The sequence below is a fragment of the Gouania willdenowi genome, chromosome 6 (genome assembly GCF_900634775.1).
Source record: "Gouania willdenowi chromosome 6, fGouWil2.1, whole genome shotgun sequence".
NCBI classification, from domain to species: domain Eukaryota; kingdom Metazoa; phylum Chordata; class Actinopteri; order Blenniiformes; family Gobiesocidae; genus Gouania; species Gouania willdenowi.
Window position 1 is genome coordinate 35,828,369 of NC_041049.1, and position 24,843 is coordinate 35,853,211.

The 24,843-nt window shown below is 38.5% G+C and overlaps 1 protein-coding gene across 3 annotated transcripts; it reads left to right on the forward strand.

The window, feature by feature from the left end:
- Positions 1-1,320: 1,320 nt before the first annotated feature.
- On the forward strand, positions 1,321-24,755 carry LOC114464555 (1-phosphatidylinositol 4,5-bisphosphate phosphodiesterase zeta-1-like). Of its 3 annotated transcripts, none has more exons than XM_028448856.1 (12): positions 1,321-1,437; positions 4,725-4,914; positions 5,847-6,048; positions 11,822-11,966; positions 12,077-12,229; positions 14,689-14,892; positions 15,025-15,184; positions 17,767-17,883; positions 20,181-20,353; positions 21,617-21,743; positions 24,330-24,479; positions 24,640-24,755. In XM_028448856.1, exons 2-12 carry the CDS (start codon positions 4,725-4,727, stop codon positions 24,720-24,722), a joined length of 1,704 nt encoding a protein of 567 aa, XP_028304657.1. In that variant the 5' UTR covers positions 1,321-1,437; the 3' UTR covers positions 24,723-24,755. The 3 variants fall into 3 exon arrangements, with proteins under 3 accessions (XP_028304657.1, XP_028304658.1, XP_028304659.1); XM_028448857.1 differs by having other exon boundaries at positions 1,321-1,432; XM_028448858.1 differs by lacking the exon at positions 12,077-12,229.
- Positions 24,756-24,843: the final 88 nt, after the last annotated feature.

Here is a 24,843-nt window from a genome sequence, read left to right on the forward strand (position 1 = left end):
CTATGTTCAGAAAACGCCTGGTCAGCTGAGGAATTCCAACAAAACGGAACCTTGGGAGAAGTTAAGGCATGCAGTGGTGCAGCAATGGAGCTAAAACCTTGAATAAACCTCCGAGAAAAGTTAGCAAACCCCAAAAATTGCAAAATTTGTTTGCGGTTAACTCGGGTCGGTCATTCCGCCACAGCCCTGACTTTTAGTTTGTCCATCTCAACTCTTCCTTCAAAGATTACATGTCCAAGGAAAGAAGTTGAGGGAGCATGAAACAATTTTTTCAGCTTTCACAAATAAATGGTCATTCAGGAGGCACTCCAAAACAAACTGAACATGACTGACATGACTAACTAAGCCAGCATAGTTGCTAGAGTGATATATTTGCTCCGGCGCTTTGACAAATGAGATTTTTTACCACCTTTAGATTCAAAATAAACATTTATTGATTCCTCTCTTAGTGCCAAAGCTAAAGCCTTATTCAGACATTGTGTTGGTTTCAGGTTTCTCTTCAGAACATATATGTGTTCTCTTTCCTGTTTTCCCTTAGAGGAGCGTTTGGCTTTGCTGCTCTCAGACCTTACCATGGAGGGTCTAATTCGGACACACATCTTCACTTTGTATTAATAAAATGTTATGTTTATATCAAGAAGGTGCCCGCGGAGAATTCCTCACGTCTGTCATGTATTGGTTATTTAGCCCTTGGGGTCCTCTTTTCGTTATTCTGTCTTTGTTTATTTGGTTTGAGTCTGGTCTTGTGTTAACTCTTGTCTGTGTTTCAGGGATTCCTGTTTGTGGCTCCACCCCCAGTGATGTCTGTGTGCTCGGTTGGTGATTGATTAGCTCCCTCATGTTTTCACCCAGGTGTGGCCCATTCCCAATCAGGCCTCCTCTACTATTTAACTGAGTGCTTGGTCACAGTGTGTTTGCTTGTTCGTTGATGTTGTCAGGTTCATTGTCTCCCTCCTTGTGTCCTGCTGTGTCTGGTCTTGCTCCCTGTTCCTGCTCCCCTTTGGGATTTAAGTTTTGTTTTGTTTTGAGAATAAAAACATGGACTGGTTCCAGGAACGCTATGCTTCTATCCTGCCTCCATCTCTCCTTGCATTTGGGTCCACACCCACACCGGACAGTGACAACGTCATCACATCAACATTTAGATAAAGGGAAACCCACCACACTGTTACAGAATTATTTCGTAAAATTATTTTAAATGCAGTTTTGCAGAACAGCTCAATGTTGACAGGTAGTCATGGTAACTCAGATAAGTTAGAACAGCTCAATGTTGACAGGTAGTCATGGTAACTCAAGCTAAGTTAAAAGCTTTGTAGAATCTACAGGAGTGACTGCACAAAAGGCTTTTAAAAACGACTAAAGTCAGTCTAATATCCTAAAAAAAAAACACGTATATTGACCAGCAGGTGCCCTCAGTGAGCAACGTTTGCAAGTAAGGTGAGTAATAATAATAATAATAAATTGTGCGTGTGTGTGTGTGTAATTTAGAATTAAATATGCATTAGGAATTGAGTGTTTATAAGGTCAGTTTAAAGAGGATTTAATTTTTATTCTGAATTAAAGAGGAATTAAAGCTCCCATGTAAACCATCCATGAAAAAAGCTACTTAACCTCCCACTTTTCTATAGCAAAACATACTTCCTACGGTCACTGCACTAGTTTCACAATATAATTCATTTCAAATTACAGATTACATGTCCAAAAATTTAATTTGCAACATAATCCCTTACATTACTTAATCTGAGTAATGTAATCTGATTACTTGGATTACAACCACAATAAATTGGATTTTTTTAGTGTAGGAATTCAGCCATTATTGAGAAGAATAAAGGGAACTACTGTAAATACAAATCCTCAGTGCTGATAGTGACATTACTTTCAGAGATGGATAAAGTTCCCAGATCCTTTACTTGAGTAGAAGTAAAATACCTATGTAAAAGAATGACTTGAGTAAAAGTGAAAATTACTGATCCAAATATCTACTCAAGTAAAAGTAAAAAGTACAGGCTCTGAAATGTGCTCAAAAGTATTTTTTAAAGTAAAAAGTATTTCTGTTGCATGATTCACTGGCTGCAAAGCTATTAAACACAGGATAATTTATATGGAATCTGCTTTAGCAATGTTATTGTTTGAACAAACACTACCTGTCTAGTATCCTAATGTATTTCACTATATAGTCCTTTAGGCATTTGTATGTCTCTGATGTCACCTAGCTTGTGTGCACCACTGAGAGATGTTTAATTAAATTAGAATAATTACGTATGAAGAGGACACTTGACATGCATTTTTTTCTTTTTACAGCAAGCAGGTTGAAGTAGTGATTGTACTTCCACGGTGTAAACACCAGTTTTAAATCAACAGATTGCTTCAGACTCCACATTGTTGCTTCTTGTTCTCACTGTCAGCACAATCTTGGTAGCAACGCCCACTTACCTAAACTCTTTCATTGATTGGCTTATAATGGAATTTTACCTTTAGCCAATCATCATTACTTGTATGTCCGTCAAAGCCCTCCCCCTCCCTTTACTTTCAGCTTCTGTCTGATCCTGGCTGAGTGAGCCGCTGGGTCAAAATAGTTTGAAATCATTAGCAGGTATCACGTTCAATAAAATACACTCGTACCTTTTAGCGCGCGTGTGCAGCGCGAGAGACCTGTCTGGAATACGTACTTGGGAAGCAGTGCCGAAGTGGGAAAGGATTTAATCCTTTGTGTGCCACACAATGATTTTTCCCCCCTTCAACCTTAATATTGGTGGGGACATTTCAGCCATAGTTTGAGATTGGTTTGGGCACATCCATACGTAAATCTATGCCTATAGTTATCAGAGTGTCTGTGTGGGGGGTGCGCAGCACCTGTAACTGCTGTTTGGTGGGCGGCTAGCTTTACCAGTGTACGGGAGAGAAGTTCGCAATGAGAGTGACTGGCAAATAGATGTTACAGGTGTTATCCAGTGGGAGCACACTGTAGCTGTTCCCACTCAACTTTCTTGAAGCCAAAATACAGTGCTCAGGGGCTCTTCCATCTTGCAATTTTGTCTGTGCAGTAGGTTCCGGCAGGAGGAGCCCTGGTAACACGCCCTGCCCATTTAGCGTACTGCCCTAATGACTTACGCAGCAAAGCTACACCAAGAACATAAGTATCTTTCTAGCTGGAAATTCTACCAATGGCTTAGAACAGTTTACTGCAGAACAACTCATTTTGACAGCTCAAAAATATCTGTGGCTGTCAATCATCATCATATATGATGTAAAATCCCATTTTTCAACCTCAAATAAGTTTTTTAAAACAAACTTCACAAAAAAATGAGCACTTGAACACAATGTAAGGTGATAATAACAAAAGATCACAGCAGAGTTTAGGTTTGGAAAAAAACTATGTGACAAGTATTTTAACTTTACAGTTTGACCCACATCCTATCCGTTATCGTTGAGGAGGCGGGGTTTATGACCTATACTGCAGCCAGTCAGCAGAGGGAGCTCTAAAAATAAAAGCTTCACTCCACCGGGGATCTTGTCCCGTCCATACTTTTTACAGTCTGTGCTGTCATCCTAGAAACAGAGTCCTGTGTCCTGCTGTGAAGTAAGAGAGTTATACCCCGGGAGCAGAAGTTAGTCATCCCTTTGTTTCCTGACCACGGTCTGGAGACTGGAACAGGAAGGGTTAACAGGGGTCTCCTCTGGGCTCTTACCTACACTTGCTGTCAGGAGCTGCTGTGAGGATGACTATCTTTCTGTGTGCTTTTTGACTGAAGGGGCTCAAGACGGCACAATGGAATATATGCACATCATAATTAATTAGTTTTTGAAAATTATTTTTAGAACAATTTGGTAAAATTGAATCATTTCCCACGGCACACCTGACGATCTCTTACAGTGGCTGAAAAACCGTGTTTTAAACCTCCAGTTTGTAAGTTTTTTTTTGGCATCATTTGGTCAAAAGTCCATAATCATCTTTGAGCATATTGTAATTCAAAGTGTTCTGAGTGGAGAGTGAATCTATTCTCCTTCTCCTGGCCCTGCAAATTAAGTTTAGAAATCCAGGTGCGTCACGCTCCTGGAATCCGGATGTCAGTCAATCAGAGATCTTTCTACAAACGCTTGTACTCCATAAGCTGTTTTCCTATTGGCTGCTCAACTGAAGTTAGACGCTTTCACGTACCATCGGTAGTAAAAGTGTAATGATGGACGTCCAAGCAGAAGTCTCCATCGCGGCGTTAGACACAACAATTACACGGCAAATTGAGCGGAAAAAGACAGACCGAGGATAAGAAGCAACAGTTTAAAGGCACAAACATACTTGGGAGGAACGGACCGCTTTGTGTCCTCGTGGACTACAGATGGGATAAAATGTGTGTAAATCTAAGAGAAGCCTATTCATGATGACCTTATTTTGCTGTCTGGATGCGGAGTGATGGTTGTCAGTCCACTCAGAGCGGCTCAGACAGCTGGGATCAGTGCAGTCCTAAAATGTGAGCTTTACACTTAATTACACTTAATTGCCCTGGCGAAGTCCAAGCGGAATGGAAGCCCTCATACTAACTCTGAAAGCAAGTGATCGTCACAAGTACTATCTCCATCGCCAACAAAATTGAAGAGGTTCTTGTAGCTTTAAAACAGATGAATTTCACTCTTTATTGAACTTACTGAAGAATATTTGTTTTTACATTAAATTACATTTTGCACAAACCACAAAATGTTCTAAGAGAGTCTTTGACTGTGTGCAGATGTGGAGAAACAGGAGTCCTTCTTCCAGGAGGGCTGAAATCCAGCAGATCTACCAAAGCTACGCATTAGAACCCAACCCTCTGCCTGCTAGCGCCCTCCTCAGGTTCCTGCACATGGAGCAGCAGGAGCTTAGTGCAGATGAAGAGAAAGTGAAGGTGTTAATTGACAGATATGAGATTGATAAGACAGGTTAGTGATGGGAGGGTTGGGCATATTATGATTATTATGATTATTATTATTATTATTATATTTCCAATTAATATTATGCCTACAAAGACCAGTTTTGTATCTCGTGGACTAAGCTAAGCTAAACCATCATGGACAGCCATACATTTCACACATGATTACAACCATTAAAAATGGTTATTTTGGATATTTTTTTACAGGACCATCACTCTGATATACTTTTGTGTTTACACGCTTTGTTGCTTTAATCCATATAGGTAGGTATAATATTTTTTCAGCCGCTAGGTGTTGGATTCACAGTTTTTTTTAGCAACCACAGTGAAATGCTGCTCAGATCATCAGTCCTGGATGTAGGCTCGAAACATGAAATAAACACATAACTTATTTACCCCTGTTTACTGCTATAACATAATGAAATAGCTTGACTTTATTCAAATAACATTGCGATTATCTACTAACTGGATAATTAAGAATGCACAGCTGTTTTTATTCAATACTTGCTACTTGTTAACAGCTATCAAAGGAAGCCCATTTGGAACTCACCTTGGAAAAATTACTTACTTCACACAGAGGGTCCTTTTTGATGATAATCACAAAAGTCAGAAATGCTACAAAGATATAGTAAGAATCTTTTCAAAAGTCGGAGTTAGCTTTGTTTGTAGTATTTACACTCATCATTTAGTTTCACCAAGTTATTCTGATTAAAAATGTGTTTAAAATTTTGGTAAAATCAGTTGGTTAGTGCAGTCAGTGTAACGGACTGGAAAAATCTTAAAGTTTGGTATAGGCCTAGATCTCCTTAATTGGACCAAGGTTTTGTTACTTTAATGCCTTAAAAAAACTGTCAATAATTATAAGGAGCTGCCACTCAGTTCTTCATTGCCCTTGTTTATGACTGTCATGGCCTGTTGTATTTACACTCTGTTCTCTTCTAGCTAAAGAAAATGGGTCCATGACGTTTGAAGGGTTCTTTAGGTACATGGAGTCCAAAGACTGCTGCGTGTTTGACCAAACCCACAGAGTTGTTTATCAGGACATGGACCAGCCCCTCAGCAGTTACTTCATCTCTTCATCTCACAACACCTACCTAACTGGAGATCAGCTCATTGGAGAGAGTGACCTGGAGGCCTACATCAGGTAGGGAGAGCATACAGACCCTTTCCAAAAAAATACAATATGGAAAAGTTGTTTAATTTCCATAATTCCATTCAAAAAGTTAAAAATTCACAGATTATAGGTTCAGGGCCCACAATTTAAACTTGTATTTAGTTCAAGTATTTATTTGTTTATTTTTACATAATTTGGGCTTCAAGCTCATAAAACAGGATTTCCAAAAATTCGAAAAACTGTGAAGAAATCACCATTTTTCACATCAGTTTTTGCAGAAAAAAGAGGAGAAGAAGGACTGAACTGTTGGCCAGTGGTCCAAGGTCCAAGGGTTTGGAGGAAGACGGGTGAGGAACAGAACAGAACATTGCACCCAAAATCATGACTGACTGTGGATATTTCACACTGGACCTCAAGCAGCTTGGGTTCTGTTCCTCACCTGTCTTCCTCCAAACCTATGTAGCTATCTGAGAGTAAAAAGCAGAAAAAGTAGTGTGTCTGTGTCACAGTCTCCTGCTCTCAAAGAGACTACATAATGTGAAACTTTTAGTCTATTTAGTCTTGTTATTGAGGAGAGTTTGTTTTGATTTTAGTGTTGTGTTTTAGCTCATATTATACAACAAAAACTTTCAGTGAGTCTGCCCTTTTTTCTTCTAAGTTTATGCAATTAATTAAGTTTGTGATAGTTTGTCTCCTCATAAGCCTTATCATGGGTACAAGAACAGCAAAATTACAAAACCCCTCAAAATAATGAGATTGTATGCTCTTTGTATGTGTTTTGTCATTTTATCGTCATAATTAAGACCTTGAAACCAGAAGGTCAGGGGTTCAAATCCAACCTGGGTCATCTTTGTGCCGCTGCAACTGGGGGCTGACTAGTGGTAGGAGTCCATGTAGAAGAACAGTTGATCTGTTTTAACCACTTAATTGTTTTCAATGGTTAGCTGCGCACAATGGACAGAGCGACAATCAGTCACACAGGTGTAAATCAATCAGTGAAATTCACATAAAGCTATGCGAGACCAGGGCTACTGATCATGTAATGAATATGCTCACCTCTAGAGGGTAGTCTTGCAGAGGCCAATGTGTAATTTGTGGCAATGCGTGAAGGCTCCTAACTGCTGGTTTATTTATATTTTAGTTTCCAATGTTGTCACACTGTTTTTATTTTCTATTGATGTACCCCCTATGACAATTTCCGTACCCCACTTTGGGAACCTAGACTTCACAGATCACCAAGCTATTTGCTGTTCCATCTGTGGCTACTTCTTCCACTCTAAAAATCTGTGTCCAAATTTGTGGCAACAGGGCATCCACCCAGGCCATTTAGGAAATCTCCCTTTCTAACTACCCAAATTAATCCTATAGGCTTAGCAACCCGGAAATATTCTGAAAAATTGTGCCTCATCATTTACCTATTTGCTTTCCATGATGATGAAACTCAAAGTATCAATAATTTCATTCTTTTGGCAATGAGTGCTCTGTAACCGCTGGCATTTAATATATATTTCTGTTGCTACGCTACTCACTTCCACTAACTTTTCTTCCAAAAACAACAAACTTCATCAAAAACACACACCTCGTTGCCATTTTATGTCCTCATAACAAGTAATCAGACACGGGAGGCGAACTGGTACTGATCGTTGTCTTTAGTTTGCTCTTTCACACGTTTCACACACGCGACTGATGACGTCACATGTAACAACGGGGACGGCGTCTCTGAAGAACCATTTATAGAAATGTAAACAAAGGCTAAACTAAAGCTTTACCATTTAAAAACAAGACAGAAAAAAGGATCTTCAATACAACAACAATTTGGAACAGAGCAGAAAACAGGAAAGAAGAAAACAATAACATCAGAAGACAAAATTCCCCCACATACATAAATAAATAAATAAATAAAAAAATAAATAAATAAATAAATAAATAAATAAATAAATAAATAAATAAATAGCAACCATTGTTTGATTATTCAATAAGCAGTAGATTTTTGATAGAATTTTTTAAATGGCCACGGAAAAAAATTGACCAGGGGCCTCATTTATAAATGCTGCGTACGTACAAAAGAAAGTGCATGCCACATATGAGCAAAGTTTGGGATATATAAAAACAAAAATTGCAAGTTAATGTGTGCACCTCCCAGTGTTGGCGTCATGGGGGGGGCATATGTGGGCAGTGCCCCCCCAGCTGACCAGGGGAGCTTTTTATTAATCAAATATATCTGATTGGCTATCAACTGAATGTGTCCATTCACTGACAGCGGACGGGAGTCTGCTCCATAGATATAATATACTGTGGTGTAATTGTTTAACGTTTGTGCTACTGAACGTACCCTAGAGCTGTTGTAATGTGTATATGTCTATGGCCTGCTCTGTTGATTCACGTGACGTCACTCACATGGCTGCTTCGCCACAAAGCTAAAGCGCTAAATTCAGATGGAGTACAGGAAGCTTGAGAATCTGCCGTCTGAAGTCATTAAAATGCCCATGTTTTGTGTAGTTTACGGCTGCTCCATTTGTTCTAACCGAGAAAAGAAAAAGAGATTTTATAGAGAACCAAAGATTGTCATTCACAAGGGTGAGAAATGTAAAAAGCTCACAGAACAACGCCGTAAAAAGTGGATTTTAAACGTCTGTGGTCGGGAGGAGCAGAGTCTGCTGATGCTGTAGCGACCACTTCATAAGGTATGTTCGTGAGCTAACTTTGTTTTTGTGGCTGTGTTTACATAGCATTAGGAATCCGAATTTATTTCAGCAGTTTTCTCATCCTGCTCATGTTTTCATTCAGTCTGTGGATGTTTTAGCTCGTAAAAAATTTGCTCACCCTGTAGTTTTGTTTCACAGTGCTACAGTCCAAATACTATCCAAATAAACTGGTGACTGCCTATTAACTGTGAGGCTGGTGTGAGGAACAATAGTTGTTAGAACTTCTACCATTTGACACTTTTGCAAAAAAAAATACAGCTTTTTTTAGGGTAGTAAAAGAATTGTTTGCACCTTCTAAATACCGCTAACAACAGCCGTCAACACACACGGAAGTTGATCATAAGAAATGAGATGCACCAGTAGATTTATTCCACCGATTTATTACACCACATATGTGCATGTTTTACGTAACATCCATTCTTTGGTCTTGATTTATTAATGTATTAATAATGTTTCAACTCACCAGTAATGTGACTTATGTGTTGCTTCTTTTTATGTCCGGAGTGGGAGCAAAAGTCACCAGATTATCTGGATACCATTTGGACCATAACACTGTTCGGTAAAGCTGGCAGAAGATTCAGACTTCCAGCATTAATAACTAACGGAGTGTTTTTGTGCCCCCCGCAGTTTTCTTAATGCCCCCCAAGTAAATGCTGCTTGGCGCCGACTCTGGCACCTCCACGGCAGCTCTGACCCTGCCGTACGCACAAAATCATGAGAAATGGGAAACTCCGACCCCAACAGGAGAAGGATGAAATTAAAGACAGCTCTGTGAAACTGAAAAAACTGAGGAGGAAAAAAATACTGACGCCCCAGGGAGTGAGTGATGTGCGCGCGCCTACAAATTCAGTTTTATATTAATAATAATTGTAAGTAAAATTACATGATCATTGCGCAAAAATGCTGATCAATTGGCTGCGACACCTGTAGCTGTTATAAAAAAGGAACACACTCACAATGCGTAAAGATGCACAGTGGCTTATCGCTGACGTGCATGGCGCAAGGAAACGAGAGACTCCGGAGGGAGTGGGTATAGACCAGCGAGATCTATAAGCAGGACCCCCGTGAGGATGAGGTGCTGCAGGAGGGGGACGACTGTCTGTTCATTTTTATTATTTCATTTAATCCCATGCTTCTGGCGCATGTGCCCCTCAGTCTCTGTTAAAACATTGAGGGGTTCCCCAATGATCTTCGAGCTTTTGGTCTGTGAGTAAGCACGCGTGCGCACACGAGGGGCACACAACAGATACATAACACAAAGTCTTGGATTCAAGGATTTTTATTTGTCATTATGTGCATGAACGTGTACACAATGGAACTACGTTCCTATAATCAGATTTGTTGAGGTGCTTGTCATAATCGCTGAAGTTTATTTTGATTCATTTATATTTATTTATAACGCGTCAATTCACCAGTACATCAGTCATGTGTCTTTATGTGTTGGCCAGTGAGCTATTCTATATCATTAATCTGCCCATAGTGGACCTGCATCACAGAAAACAGGCAGAATCAGTCCACGATCATCCAGGATTGGTCCTAAAATATTTTGATATAGTCAGGAATGCTCCGGACTTGTTTCAGTACCAATAGATACTACCGGCTGTCATTGCAAACAGAACAGACCGGAACCGCTCTGTGCTTGGCATGCTTAACACTCACCATTATTTGTCCTGTTATCCCAACCACTTTATTTTCCCCCTCATACAGGTGTAATAGAGCCCTCTCTTTTTACACATTTTCCCCAAATTAAGTTCATCATACCCTTTTTTGAGGGGTGGTGATAATCATGCAATATAATGAATTTAGTTTTTTTTTTTTTAAACAAAAACCATGCAAACTTGTCGTAAAAAATTGCACGACATGTAGTGACAACCTAAGAGAGAAAAGCAGATATGAGGAGGAAAAGAACATGATAATTGCGTATTTTTTTCTTCTTTCTTTCTTTTCTTACTGGTGTTGGAACCAACTCACCTACTTTTCACCCACTGAACCATTATGTTGAGTCACAAAAATTCAAACAAAATTGAATTGCAAGCTTCTTTAATTTTTGGCTATTTTAAATTTAAAAAATGCCAAAATTTGACGCACCAGCGCCCCCAAGTATGCCAAAAATGCATTACGAGATTGGAATCGCCAAAAAAAATTAATTCATCAAATAATCATGACAATTGACACAGAAGTAAACCATGACAAGTAAAAAAAAATATGACCACGCCAAAAAACACACAGGAAGTCTAGAATCTTGAATTGAAAATGGCAAAATAGCTATTTTCACTTACGTTGCATTTTAAAATCGCTTGAGATCATTTAGAGACGTGGGACACCCAAAGTCATCCATTGATTTTTGCAGGGCAGCGCTGTGAATTTTGGCCAAAACTGACAAAATATTAAGTTTTTGGAAAATGCTTCCATTTGCACATACAAACTCCAATTTGCATCAAATGTGAATCAGTTGTTAAACAATGGACATTGGTGTGTTAGCACCCCCTACAGAGCAAAGAGAATTTAATATGGGACAAATGTCTTATTTTAATGCACTTCTCCTAGGGCGTTTCACCGACAGGGCTCAAAGTTGCTGGAGATCATCTAAAGAAGTGGGACACCTAAAGTTATCCATGGATTTTTGATAACTTTTACAGTGTTTGCAGGGCGGAGCCGTGAGTTTTGGCCATAAAGGACGAAATACAAAATTTTTGGAAGATGCTCCCATTTGCACATACAAACTCTGATTTGTGTCAAAAGTGAATCATTTGTTAAACTACCGGCCCCAAACCAGCTTAATGTGGAAAAACGAATATTGGCTCGATAGCCTACAGAGTGAAGAGAATTTCAAAAAATGTCCTATTTTAACGCACTTCTCCTCGGGTCTTTGTATGAACTTGAGGCAGTGCATCGAAGACTGCACAGCAAAGGCCGCACAGGCAAAGGTGGCGTGGCGAAGGCGGGGCAGATTGCCGAAGGCTGTGCAATTTGGTGAAGGCGAGGGCCCTTTATCGCAGCTTGAGACTATATTTTACAGTAACTGTTGTGTTTTGTATGCAGAACATTGAACAGTCTGTCTGACATTTAATGTGTGTAAATGTGTGCTTGTGATGCAGAGCTCTGAGGAAAGGCTGCCGCTGCTTGGAGATTGACTGCTGGGATGGGCCTGATTTAGAGCCTGTTGTCTACCACGGACACACTCTTACAACCAAGATTCTATTTAGGGATGTCATCAGAATAGTAGAGAAGCATGCCTTTGAGGTACAACAGTAGGTGGTTTGTTGTGCTATATAATGTATTTCATGTGTCTTAGTGGTGGCTGAGAACTGTTAGATACTGAAGGTATGTGTGTGTGTGTTCCATTTCGGAAGGTTTCTGCATACCCAGTGATACTGTCCTTAGAAAACCACTGCTCCCAGAAACAGCAGGAGGTTATCGCCCGACTCCTCATATCCATCTTGGGAGGCAAACTTTTGACAACATCCTTAACCCATTCATCTACCAGAGTGCTCCCAAGCCCAAATGTAAGTTTAAGAAAAAAGAAAGAGAGAAATAATTCATAACTTACAAGAAAAGAGAGTGAAGTTATAAATATATGCTTTTTTCTTGGAGCTTGGGTTTTAGAAACACTACAGGGTAGTGGAGTATATCAAAACAGATTGTTCAATTATACAGTGCTGGTACAGTGCCCGTCAGAAGTATGCATTCATGTGGGAACATAAGTACAGTTGTCAATTATGGCCAAATGAGAATATGTTTGAGGTGTACATACTCTGTACTCGGTAGTGTTAAAAAGGGGTATATTTAGGGGTGCAAAGTAAGATAAGATGTGCGATTTCCTTGGTTTAATTTTATGGGACATGTGCATGATAAATGTGTTTGTTGTTTTTTTATACTCATTTTTTATATATTTTTTTGTTAGATGTATTTTTCTGTAATGTATGTTTTTGGAGTCATTATTTTTGCTACACCAAATTACTCCACACGCGCACACAGACCATCCTAAAATTACAGTATAGATGGGACATGTGCATGATATATAGATAAAGGTTGCACCAATTTTTGCTGGACTTAGGTCAATGGTTAATAAATGTACTAGAGCATTCCCTGTCTTTAGATCCTACCTCGGCAAAGAAAAAACACAAAATTAATTACATGTAAACATGTCATGTACGTCCAACATACGACCATATAGAAGATACACAGAAAACTGGTGGGTTTTACACTAAAGGTGCCCCTCTCCATTTATCCAGGCTTGGGACTGGCACACAGGAACACACTGAGTCCTTTTGCAGCTGGATTTACACCACCACACCATGTTAGTGGTTAGTTTGTTCGTGGGTTAGTTCGTGCTGCTCAGACGCTCCTCCCTCTCATGTCTCGTTTGGTCTATATTATGTTGATTTCAAAATCAAAATAAACGTTTTGAAACGTAATTACTAAAGAAATTAAAAATAAGAATCTAGTAACTATTATATTTTTAAAAACTATATTATTAATAAACAATATTAAATAGTGATAAAGTAATATAATATTGCAATACTAATAATACAATGAGAATACCATTAACTATAATATAAAATAATAAAAAGAATATGAGAATATAATGATAATTATAAGAATAGCAATAACATACAGTAATACAGTAGTAGTACAATTAAATAATAATAATATTAGCAATAACAAAACATAATGACAATCCAGTAACTATAATACAATATTAAACAACGTTGTATTTTTGTATAATAGTTTTTTGTTGCCATTGTAGTGGGATTCTGGAGTCATTTTGTGTATTTGTGTGTCTTTTTTAGTGTAGTTTTGTGCATGTGTGTGTGTGTGTGTGTGTGTGACTCTCTACCTGAGACTCTAATCTCCTCCGTTGGTTCTCTCACACACGCGCTGAAGTCTGTCCGGTCTAAATAGTGAATGGTCAAAATAACATGGAAATAAACGTTTCTAAATATCATCACCAAATAAAGAACAGTAAAAAAGTATTTTTCCTCAAAAGAGAAAAGAAAAGTCCACAGGAGCTCGTGCACGCACCGGAAGTGAGCTGTGCAGTGAAATAGATATAGATGGTGCGCTAGCGCCCCCTCACACCCTGAGGTCAAAAGTTGAATAGGTTTCATTTCGGGGCCGTCCAGAAGTGAAATAAAATTTAAATAAACATTTTGAAATGACCAAATTACTCCAATATAACAGATACACACACTCGGGGTATTACTGAGGAACACAGTAACCAGTTTGTGGTGTGTATTTGGCCTCATAATTTCAAAACTAATCAGCTGTACTGGACAAACCAATACAATCTATGCAGGGATTTATGAAGCTCTTTTGTGGCGCAGTAAAATAAGCTATATTTCTTTCTTTCAGATCATCTTTGGTGATGCATTAGTCATTAACAAAGGAAAACACACTTAAGTACACCAATAAATGCAACGAGGCCGCATGCTGCTGATAAATGTATCTTATAAACCATAAAAATAAGGTGACATAACAGAACAACACTAACATATCAATAATCTTCTCAAATTAAATGAAGTACAATGGAAATACATCCCCATTAATGCTCAGAATGAAATGGAATGAAAGTTTTGATCATTTAGTAGAATTGCTAATTTGGCTAAGTTAATTTTATGAACTTTATTGTATTTTGTTAATTTGAGGCGAGGTTTAGCTGCAAAACGGTAGTTTAATAAAAGTGTGATAAAAACTGTAGCAATACTATAGCCACTCGGCTATATAATTTGTGGTTGATGACAGAATGTTGAGACTTCAGACACTTCCTGTTATGAAGTTTGCTGTGTACTCGGTGGAGTGTAAAGACTCATTTGGGTTTCTGCATGAGAAGCACTTGTGCTAACTCCAACTTTGGAGTTAGGGTTGAGAAAATGGGAAAACTTGTTTGCGGTTTAACGATAAACTGTCATCTGTTTCCAATTTCCCTACATTCACTTCATATTTTAATCCCTATAAATGCCAGGACCTGAAATATAAAATCCTCATCAAGAACAAAAAGCTGAAAGCTCAGACCAGTGATCCATCAGGGCCAGAGGAGAGTGCAGATGAGGGAGAGGAGGATGAGGACGAGAAGGAATTTGAGAAGCAGGAGGAAGAGAGGGACGATACAGATCAACAAGCAAGAGCAAAGCTCTGGTTTACAGGAAAGTCAGGGTCAAAGATGAATGTAAGTCAGGCCAGGGTTTGAGAGTCTAAAACAAAGTTCAGCTCATTTTCAGACACATCCATGAGTCTCTCTCTGCAATGCTGTTGAATGGTAATGATGTCATTGGTTTGTCCTCTTCCCTTATATATGAAGAACAAGAATAAGGTGGTGGTGGCCCAGGCTTTGTCTGATCTGGTGATTTACACCAAATCTGTCAAATTCAGAAGTTTTACTCACTCCAGCGAACATCAGAACTACTACGAGAACACATCCATGCCAGAGAAAAAGGCTCGCAAGTTGGCCAAGGCATCAGGTGAAAAGTCAATAAAAAGTTAATCTCTTGCACATTCTAATAATATGCTAATCTACACCCTTGGTGCATAGTTTTGGATTAGCTTTTAATAGATTTAAGGTTTGTGTGTTGAATTCAAAGTGTTGCTTTCTAAGCGTGTCATTGAGGAGACTATCATTACATTTCTCTACCTTTTAAAAAAAAATCCCTTTTTGATTTATATATATATATATATATATATATATATATATATATATATATATAAAACCCATATATTTACATTTACATATCCTCATAAATACTCATTTATCCCTGTGTGGAACAACTGCAAAACAGTTAAAGATTTACAAATCTAAATCTAAAACCATGTTTTAATTTAATTTTTAATCTCTAAAAGGGGCAATGTACATAAATATATATGTAGATATGCAGGAGTTAATTTACATTATCAGTTCTCGACTGAACAATGACACAATAAGAGAAACACATTACATTGACCAAATTAGAAATGCACCCGGAGAGCGCAGACTTCCGCCAAGCAGCTCATTTCCACCCATATTGTGATTCCCACATATTGTGATGTAGTCCTACATTGAATTTATATATACTATTAGATTAATTGATAATGAAAACATACCTTTAGCATTTGAAATAACAATGATACTATTAACTGTCAAATAGTTATTAAACTATTGCAACCTTGTTACAAATCATGTTCCATGAGGGCCAGTTATATTTTTGTTTTTGTTTTACTAATTGGAACAGTGATGACATCAGCAAAGAGCATACCTGTCAAGTATCCTGTTTTAGCCGGGAAACTCCCGTATTTTACCTCTCTTTCCTGCCATCTTCCCATATTAGTATTTTCCTGTAAATATCCCATATTTTAATGTAATAATAATTAAAAGATGCCTTACTAAACTGAGCGCCCTCACTAGCCTCTTGAGAACTTCCACCTGAAATGGCCTGAGTGGCAGTTCCCGCGAGATTAGTGCCGACAGCGGCAACAAACGCGGAAACAACTCAGAAAAGAGATGAACGAATGAAGATGTTCCGGCGAAAAAAACAAAGAACTGGTGTAAATACGTGTCAATACGCAGCAGGATGTGACACAGTTACACGTTCTGTTAGATTAGTAAATAAGATTTTAACGTCTACCACAGCGGAAGGAACGATGTAAGTCACTATGAAAAATCAGCCAATCACAAGCGCCACAAATATACACTGCTTTATAAAGTGTTAAATGATGTAGTCTGTAACAAATATGTCTAATAAGTAATTAGTGAATACTAGAGAACCACATGAGTTAACATTAGAAATTAAAAGAAAATATATAATGAAAATAAAATGTTAATGTCTAACTTAAAGACAAGCAACGTGAAATTAACAGTAAATATGTAATGTGTTGACTTGTATATAAACTGTAAGTATATTAAATAAACACATGTGCTTCATATACACATTTATGTTTTTATTTAGGCTGTTTTATAATTTAGGAATTAGGGCTGGGCGATATATCGAGATTCAAGATGTATCAAGTTTTCATATATATATTATAGCTTATGTATCAAAATACTTGTTTTAGGAGTCGCTGCTTTTACCTCTCAGAACAACATGTAAAGCTCAGTTAGATGGATTTCTGAGTGCACATATTGATCAGCTGTTTGTTAATAAATGTCCCTCTGTAGCATTTTGCATCAGCAAATTTAACCCAGAATTGTCTTTCTGGTCAGACTTTATTTGATAAAATTATCAAGATTTATATCGTATATCACCATTTTGAGAAAATATATTGAGATATGAGTTTTGTTCCATATCGCCCAGCCCTAGTAGGAATGTTCACAGCATTTCAATGTTAATAAAGGTCGGTCTGCCAGATTCTAATCACATAATTGTATTTAGTAAGTGGTTGACAAGTGGCTATTTTAGATTTCTTGTACACCTGTCTTAAAATATATGATACTGGAGCTTGGTTGGGCAGGTGGGACGGCTCGCAGTGGGTGCCAGAAAATGTCCCTTATTTTCAAATCCAAATCCTGACAGGTATGGCGAAGAGTGTTCTGAGAGAACCTATGACATCATCACAAAAGAAGTTCCATAGCGGAAAATTAATGGGATATATATATCTATATATATATATCTATATATATAGATATATATATTTTTTCTTTTGGTAGCCAGAACATCACTAAAATGTAATCACCTGTTCCTAGTTTCCTGAAAATTTCATACAAATCCATTCATAACTTTTCAAGTTTTCTTGCTATAACTGACAGACACACAGACAGAAAAATGGAGGGTAAAACATAACCTTTTTACTTTACTTTATTTTTTCACCTGATGAAGACACCAATTAACAACCAGATGCATGTCCATAACAATTTTGAAATGCATAAATTAAGCCGTACATATTTATATAGAATTGATTATTAATATATAGCCATGTGCTTCTGTTCGAAAATTAATTTATACACTCAAAAATGTTTGCTTTCTATGGTAAAAAAAAAAAAAAGTTTCTCTCTCTTTATTGACATTTTCAATCCAATACAAAAACAAGTGCAAATATTACATTTCTGAAGTTTGATTGTTTCTCTCTTTTTAAGGACCAGAGTTTGTCCATCACAACCAGCAGTTCCTCAGCAGAATTTACCCTGCAGGCTCCAGAACATCTTCCTCCAACTACAACCCTCAGGAGTTTTGGAATGTCGGCGCACAGCTTGGTGACAGATTTTCAGATCTCCTGTTTTCACCATGTCTTGATTCAGCTTTATTAACCAGTGCCTCACTCTGCTATCTAGTCCTAGGCTCCATCACATCCTACTTTAAGTAGTGCAGCCCACACGGTGCACCTAGAGGCCAAGTTGTGTAATTATTCAAGTTGTGAACAAAAATTGTGTTCTCCCTGGAGTAGAGGCAGGGTTCTTTTGCGCTCAGGATTTGAGCCCACCTCGTTCAGCTAGATCAAACTTCCTCATTACCCAGTTCTGTGGTTCAGTAAGATTAACCTGAACCTGACGGGCCAGTCCACTCCTGTGGGTGTCACGGTGGGGCTGGTTGCTGGAAATTCAAAGCATTTCTTCATCAGGGTCGAGAAGGGATAAACAAAATCTTTAAAAACCGAATGATTTTCAATTTTTGTTTTTAAAAACAAAAACATTAAATCTTAAAAAACTAAAACCAAAAAAAAGCCTTGTTTTATGATATGATGCGACCGGAAGTTGCGGTTTTTGAAGTAAGAGCACGTATGAGGACGGTGCTATGTTTCTGGCAAGAGCACAAAAATATGACTTGTAGCTGTGCTTTCCCTTGCCCAGGCTAAAATACCTCCAGCCCAAGGATTTTGGTGGCCCGAAGCACGATTTTATTGTGGCCCTAAAACACTCACAGGGCAACTATCTAATCACACACAATGCTCATAACTGAATACAACCACACATGCACATGATTTAAAGCTGCAGCATGTAGAATTGTGAGACTTGTATAGGAAAGGCAAATTTATTTGTGTAGGCAACTCAATGTGCTTTACGTGATGAAAAAGTGCAACAGAAAATATTCAACAGCTTAAAAAAATCAAAAAAATCAATAAGAACATTAAAATCAGAAGCAAAAACATTTAAAATCAGCAGTAGAAACAATTTAAATCATGAGTAAAAACATTATATAGAAACAACCACGCTTCCCCTCCCTGTTTCAAACCCATCGTCCCTTGCTTTGCTGAGTAATCATCGTGCTTTGGGGACTTCTGCTGGAACGTCCACCATTGCACTTTTACTATTAATAGTATGAAAGTGCACATTGACTTCAGTCGAGCAGCCAATAGTAATGCCCAAAACAGCTCATGGAGCACTCTGTTTGTAGAATTAACCCTGAAAGGCTGAAATCCAGCGTCACGCTCCTGGATTTCTAAATGTCTTTTACACGGCCAAGAAAAGGACAAGAAATTCACTGTTCACTCGGGTCACTTTGGATTACAATATGCTCACAGATTATTATGGATTTTTGAACAAATGATGAAAAAAAATGTGCTTACTGCAGCTTTAACTAATTTAGCTAATTAAGGTATGAAGGCAATTACAAATTAAAACCAATTCAATCTAACATATTTTGAGAAATAAATCAAAATTAAATGAAATTAGTAAAAAAAAATGTTTGCCTCCTTGCTTTTCTTGCAGCAAAATAATCAATGACATTGTTAGATACAGTACCTGTCTGTCAAACTCATGGTTTATACCAATGACGGCAGGTCCTGTGAGGCGATCTTGTGTCATTGATGATTTTAGCTATGTCTTTATCAGATTAAGCTTTTGGAAGCTTCTTTCAGCTAATGCCACCGTCACTGGTTGGGTAAGGCAATTCTAAAGGAATATCCAATGATTTGGATACAACTCTGTAAGTTCCTTCTCATGGACAAAGTCCAGAGTTCAAATGCAGACATCCTTTATAGTTTGGAAAGCAAATAGATTGTCTAAAACAGGGGTGCCTAATCCTGGTCCTCATTGGCCCCTATCCAGCATGTTTTAGATGTTTCCCTCTTCCAACACACCTGATTCAAATGATTAACTCACCATCAAGCTCTGCAGAAGCCTGATAACGATCCTGGTCCTTTCCGCTGCGTGGCTTTTTTTTTAACTTACACACGTAGGAGAATGGAGCCCTTAGTGCATGGTGCGCCTGCCATGCCTGATTTATAGGGACACACCTAGCAAAACACGACTCTGAGAAATCAGGGGCTGTGACCTAAACACACGTGTGGATTTGTGAGTCAACTGAAATGTCAAATAATGAAGTGCATTTATAACTATATTGTGTTTATATTTATTGTGTAAGTTGCTACTTACAGTATGCACAGGTTATTCTGTCCAAAAAGATTTGAAATAGATCTGAATGAAGTTTTACCCAGTAATCAATGTTTTTTTTCTTTACCTTCTGTGAAAAAACCTCCCTTTGTTTTTTCTCTTAATATATCAGGAGGCGTCCTGTTTTTTTTGTTTAAACACTATCTCATGCTGTCTTTTAGTGGCTCTCAATTTCCAATCTCCGGGATTGGCCATGGACCTGAATGACGGTCTTTTCCAAGACAACGGTGGCTGTGGATATGTCCTAAAGCCAGGGGAGCTCATGTCAAGTCAGATAATCTTTGATCACAGGAGCAGGAAGTATGGACTCAAGCCCATGAACCTTCTGCTGAAGGTACATCTGAATAATCTTCTAATCGATGATTTATTGTGTAGTCTTACCATTGTTACCATTGTGTAGTGTCTGTGTGTTTGTGTGACTTTAACTAACATTCCTGTCCTTTGTCTGGCAGGGTTAATCTAATTATCTGCCGTGATCTAAAACTTTTACATTGATCAGGTTTAATCACTCAGAATTTGGTAGGAGCAAATGCAGTTAGGCTCATATTTTTATATTTTAATAAGCCCATTGTGACTTACAGGGGTGGACTGGCTCACAACAATCCACGCTCAGATCCTGTGCCAACTCTCCCTATTGATGTACATACACACACACAAGCCCTTCAAAACACCACTACACTGAACAATATACTTTTATATTATAGAACCTTGAATAAATAAACCAGTGACTCCAGGATTTCACAGCCATTTTGCGTGATTGTTGTGGCCTAAAATCCCTGATTTTGTGGCAGCTTTTTAAAAAAAATTGCAGCAAAAGTTGCAGTACTTTAAGGCCTAATTGTTTTGAACTAATTGCCTCTGAATTCTGTCTTGACAACATAGAAAAGGGCTCGGATTCACAGTTTGATATTGATATGGACCGAACATCCCATACCATACAACCATAGGAGTCACATGCGTGGATATACCACCAGGGGGCACCAATGATATTAGCCACCGCTTCAAATATTATCTTGACCGCCAAATTTTACTTGCAAGCGCTATTAAACATCATATATTGTAATCAAGTCCTTCTAGAGCAGCAAAAAAATAATCAAACAGGCCCATTTGTTATTTATAAAGGTGAGAAATAGCATTTTGTCTGCAATTTTCCCAAGACCCTGGCTGCAATGTGAAACAACGCCTTCCATGGAGTCATGTCCATTTTCTAATCCCTAATCGTAGCACACGGTGAGCCGTGCTGTCCTCTAAATGGACTATGCTGCAAAATGTTTTTGTCACACCTGATCTTTAGATTTTTAGAGGAAGGCCTACAACAGTGCAGAGAGCAAAATGTCACCTAAAACGCAGCACAAAACTGTGCTTGAGGTGACTTTTTAGTATGATAAGTACAGAGCTGTGCACATCATGCAAGTTAGGGGACACAGTTACATCTTACTACAAAAGCGCATACAGTACTTACGTCAAGGTAATGTAGGTCGAGGCTGACTGTGACCAGACTGCAGATAGTTTGTTCTTCTTCCAGGCTCCTTGTCTTCTCCAATTGACAATTATTGTTCATCAAGGTTCTTTTTCCCTCCTGTATTGATTCTCACAGGTGATAAGTGCCTCCAACCTCCCTCTGCCTAGTCATTCCAAAGAACTGAACCCATTTGTCAGGGTAGAGATTCATGGCATTTCATCTGACTCCTGCAAGAAATGCACCCATGCAGTTAAAAACAACTGTGAGTAGTGCAACAAAAGCAGTACTGTGTGCTTAATCAAATTTGAAAGATGTAGTTAAATAATGTATTTTATTAATGTTTTATAAGAAATGTTATCAAAACAAATTGGGGAGCCTTAAATGATTTGTCAGATAAATTAAGAACAGAAATCCTGACTACAGGAAAAAACATCCCAGATATTAAGAAAAGTAAAACAATGTAAATACAGTTTATGTTAAAATAAAATGAATGAATAATTAAATAAATACATAAATGAATGAAGAAATGTTGGTTTCCCACTGCTACCCCTCAGGTAAAATGCAGCAAATAATTTCACTACAGTGATTAATAAAGGTTACTTTACAAGAAAATGCATACAAAATCCAATAATTGGATGTGACTAGTGCCAGTGAAATGAAAAGAAGAAATGTTGATCATTGTGTGTCACCTGTATATGAATATGCTGCCCTCTATCTTTGACCTCATTGAAAAACTCGTCCAACATTAAGTCAGTGCCTTAAAGTACCACGTTGCTTTAGAATGCCATTTATTATTAACCCTTGCTGATAGTAATTAATAGATTTAAAGGGGGGTATCATGTAAAATCAACTTTTTCAAGATTTATATCATGTTACTATGTCATTCCCTCATTAAAAACATACCCGGAGTGTTGCCTTGGTTCATTCCTGTATGTTTGAGTAACCTTTAAAAACTCTGATAGCATCCATTTTAGGTGTAAATAAACCTGAGTTCTCCGAGGACCGCCCCCACCTCCTGGAGAGACCTCGGTCCTTTTCGTCACCACCCACCGCTCCACAGCAGAGGGGAGGGGTTCCCCTCCTATGTTCTCTTCCTTAGTTCAGCCAACAGCACCTGCCTCCGCAGATTTAGCTTTTCATTTACTTATTTTAAATACTTTTGTAAGAAATCCATGGCTTATGTTGTCTCTACTCATAAATGTACGCATTAAAATAAATAAACAAAAATGTAAATAAACTCGTATCCCTCCCCCGCTTCCATCTCCGTCAAAACCACTGCACTCACAGCAAACAGCTGAGAGATAACTGTGTGTCAATCGGTCTACTCTGCTCATCGTAGCAGCTGAAAGTGAATTAATAAGTATACAGACACAATGTGATCCATATTCTAGACTATAGTGCCAGTAGCAGCAGCACGAGTATGCGTGTGTGTGTCGGTGACAGGGAAGAGAGTTCTCTGTCTGTGCGTTAGCATTCCTCACTTTGATAATCATTCTAATGTATTGTAGCAATGTAAAAATGTAGAAAGTATCCAAATACAGCGCATAGAAAAACAGAACTAAACATCCATGCGTGTTTGTATGAGTACTGAAGGGAGTGTGTTCATGGGCACGTCAGACGAGCTTGTAGTTTAGCTTTAATTTTGCCCCAGTAAAGGCAGGCATACACTGTGTGATTTTTGGCTTATTTTGAGCTGATTTTCGACTTGTGCGTCTATTTTGTGGGATCGTGCGAGTCTCTGCTAAATCATGTGTCGTGCATTGTGTAGTATACATGGGGTCACGAGAAGCGATGAACACCTCACGACCAGCCCCCGATCAGCAATCATAGGTCGCAAGGAAATCAAACGTGTTTGAAATCCAGTCGCTCCTCGTGAGGGTATCTCACAGCTGAAGCAGTGCCACAGACCGGCTTACCGTAAACGCTCACACTGCGCATGCGCGAACACCGTAGGACCGCTGTAAGATTGATGGACTGTACTGCCCACGTCTGTCCAGCCAGCTCCTTGTCCATCACATCGCCGTCTTTTCTTTTTTAAAGCTTTTTGCTGATATTTGCGAGTGTCTTTCCACTTCCGGGTTTTTCTTCTTCTTCTGTTTTAATGGCGACGCTTCAGTGTTCTTCTTCTTCTAATTTGTACATTGCATTTCCGGAAACAAGACCCCAAGTGTCGTGTATGAACGTACAGTGTGAGCAGTCAGATCGTGTCAGAGTGTCGGTCCATACAGTGTGAGAACATGCATCGTGAGCTGCGCACATTCGGGCTCTGCGTCTGAGTCGCACAGTTTGAGCTGGAGCTGAGTGCAATGATTGAAAAAAAAATTGCACAGTGTATCTCAGCCTTAAGTTGCAGCTGTGTCACTGTAGCGGAGCGTGAGGGACAGGCTGCTGTCTCGGCTTACTCTACACACAGTGGACAGCGCAGGAAAGGGGGAGGTCTATGCAAATCAAGGGACACACCCCCCAAAACAGAGTGTTGTCACAGAACTCGTTTTTACAGGGCATTAAACCTCTTCTGTTCCTTAATTCATGTTATATTTTGACCAAACACCAGCACAGATATGTCATTTAGACCACAGGGAACTGTTTTAAAAAGGTGAAAATTTTTCATAATATGTCCCCTTCAAATATAGATCTATATATACCTGAAAATCATACCTGATTTAATCCTGGCACTGCTGTCTCATTCTTAAATAGTGGAAACATTTGACCAAAAACAGTGTTTTTGTGATAAACTGTGAAAATGTTAAACTCAATATGACCAAAAACCTGAGAAAAAAATTACATCAAACCTAACGTGTATCTCCCAAAAGCAGTTTCAACAAAATAGCAATTGTTTTTTTTCCAGCTCTGACACCTTCCTGGAATGCAGACATGAATTTCACCATAAAAGTTCCTAAGCTTTGCCTCATTCGCTTCTACGTGCAACACCAGACAGGCCTGTTCAAGAGTGAGTTTGTGGGCCAATACACGTTGCGATTCAACTGTCTAAAGAAAGGTGAGCCATGTAATCTATTTCATTGTGAGCATCATTGTTATCCCTTTTATGTGTCAGGCTTACTGAAGGTTGTTCACTTGTCTAATTTAATAGAAATGACTTGTCTGTCAGTGTGCAGTTTGTTGCTATAAGTTTTTTAATCACTTCACTTTACCTTCAGGCTATCGATGGGTACCTCTGCGATCCAGAGAAGGATGCAACTTGGATCCAGCCTCGCTGTTCATCTTTGTCTGGTACTCCTAAAGACTGCCTGACAAACAACACACGTTACACACCAAAGCAGAATATTGTAATAAAAACAAGCATAATTTTACTGTTGCAAAATAAACATGCCTAATGTTCATGTGTAAGAGCTTTATATTTT

Excerpts from the sequence above, each read along its gene's own strand:
- LOC114464555 (XM_028448856.1), top strand. The coding sequence starts at position 4,725 with ATGTGGAGAAACAGGAGTCCTTCTTCCAGGAGGGCTGAAATCCAGCAG. Across the intron at positions 6,049-11,821 it reads GACCTGGAGGCCTACATCAG|AGCTCTGAGGAAAGGCTGCC; the intron begins GTAGGGAGAGCA and ends CTTGTGATGCAG. Across the intron at positions 11,967-12,076 it reads TAGAGAAGCATGCCTTTGAG|GTTTCTGCATACCCAGTGAT; the intron begins GTACAACAGTAG and ends CCATTTCGGAAG.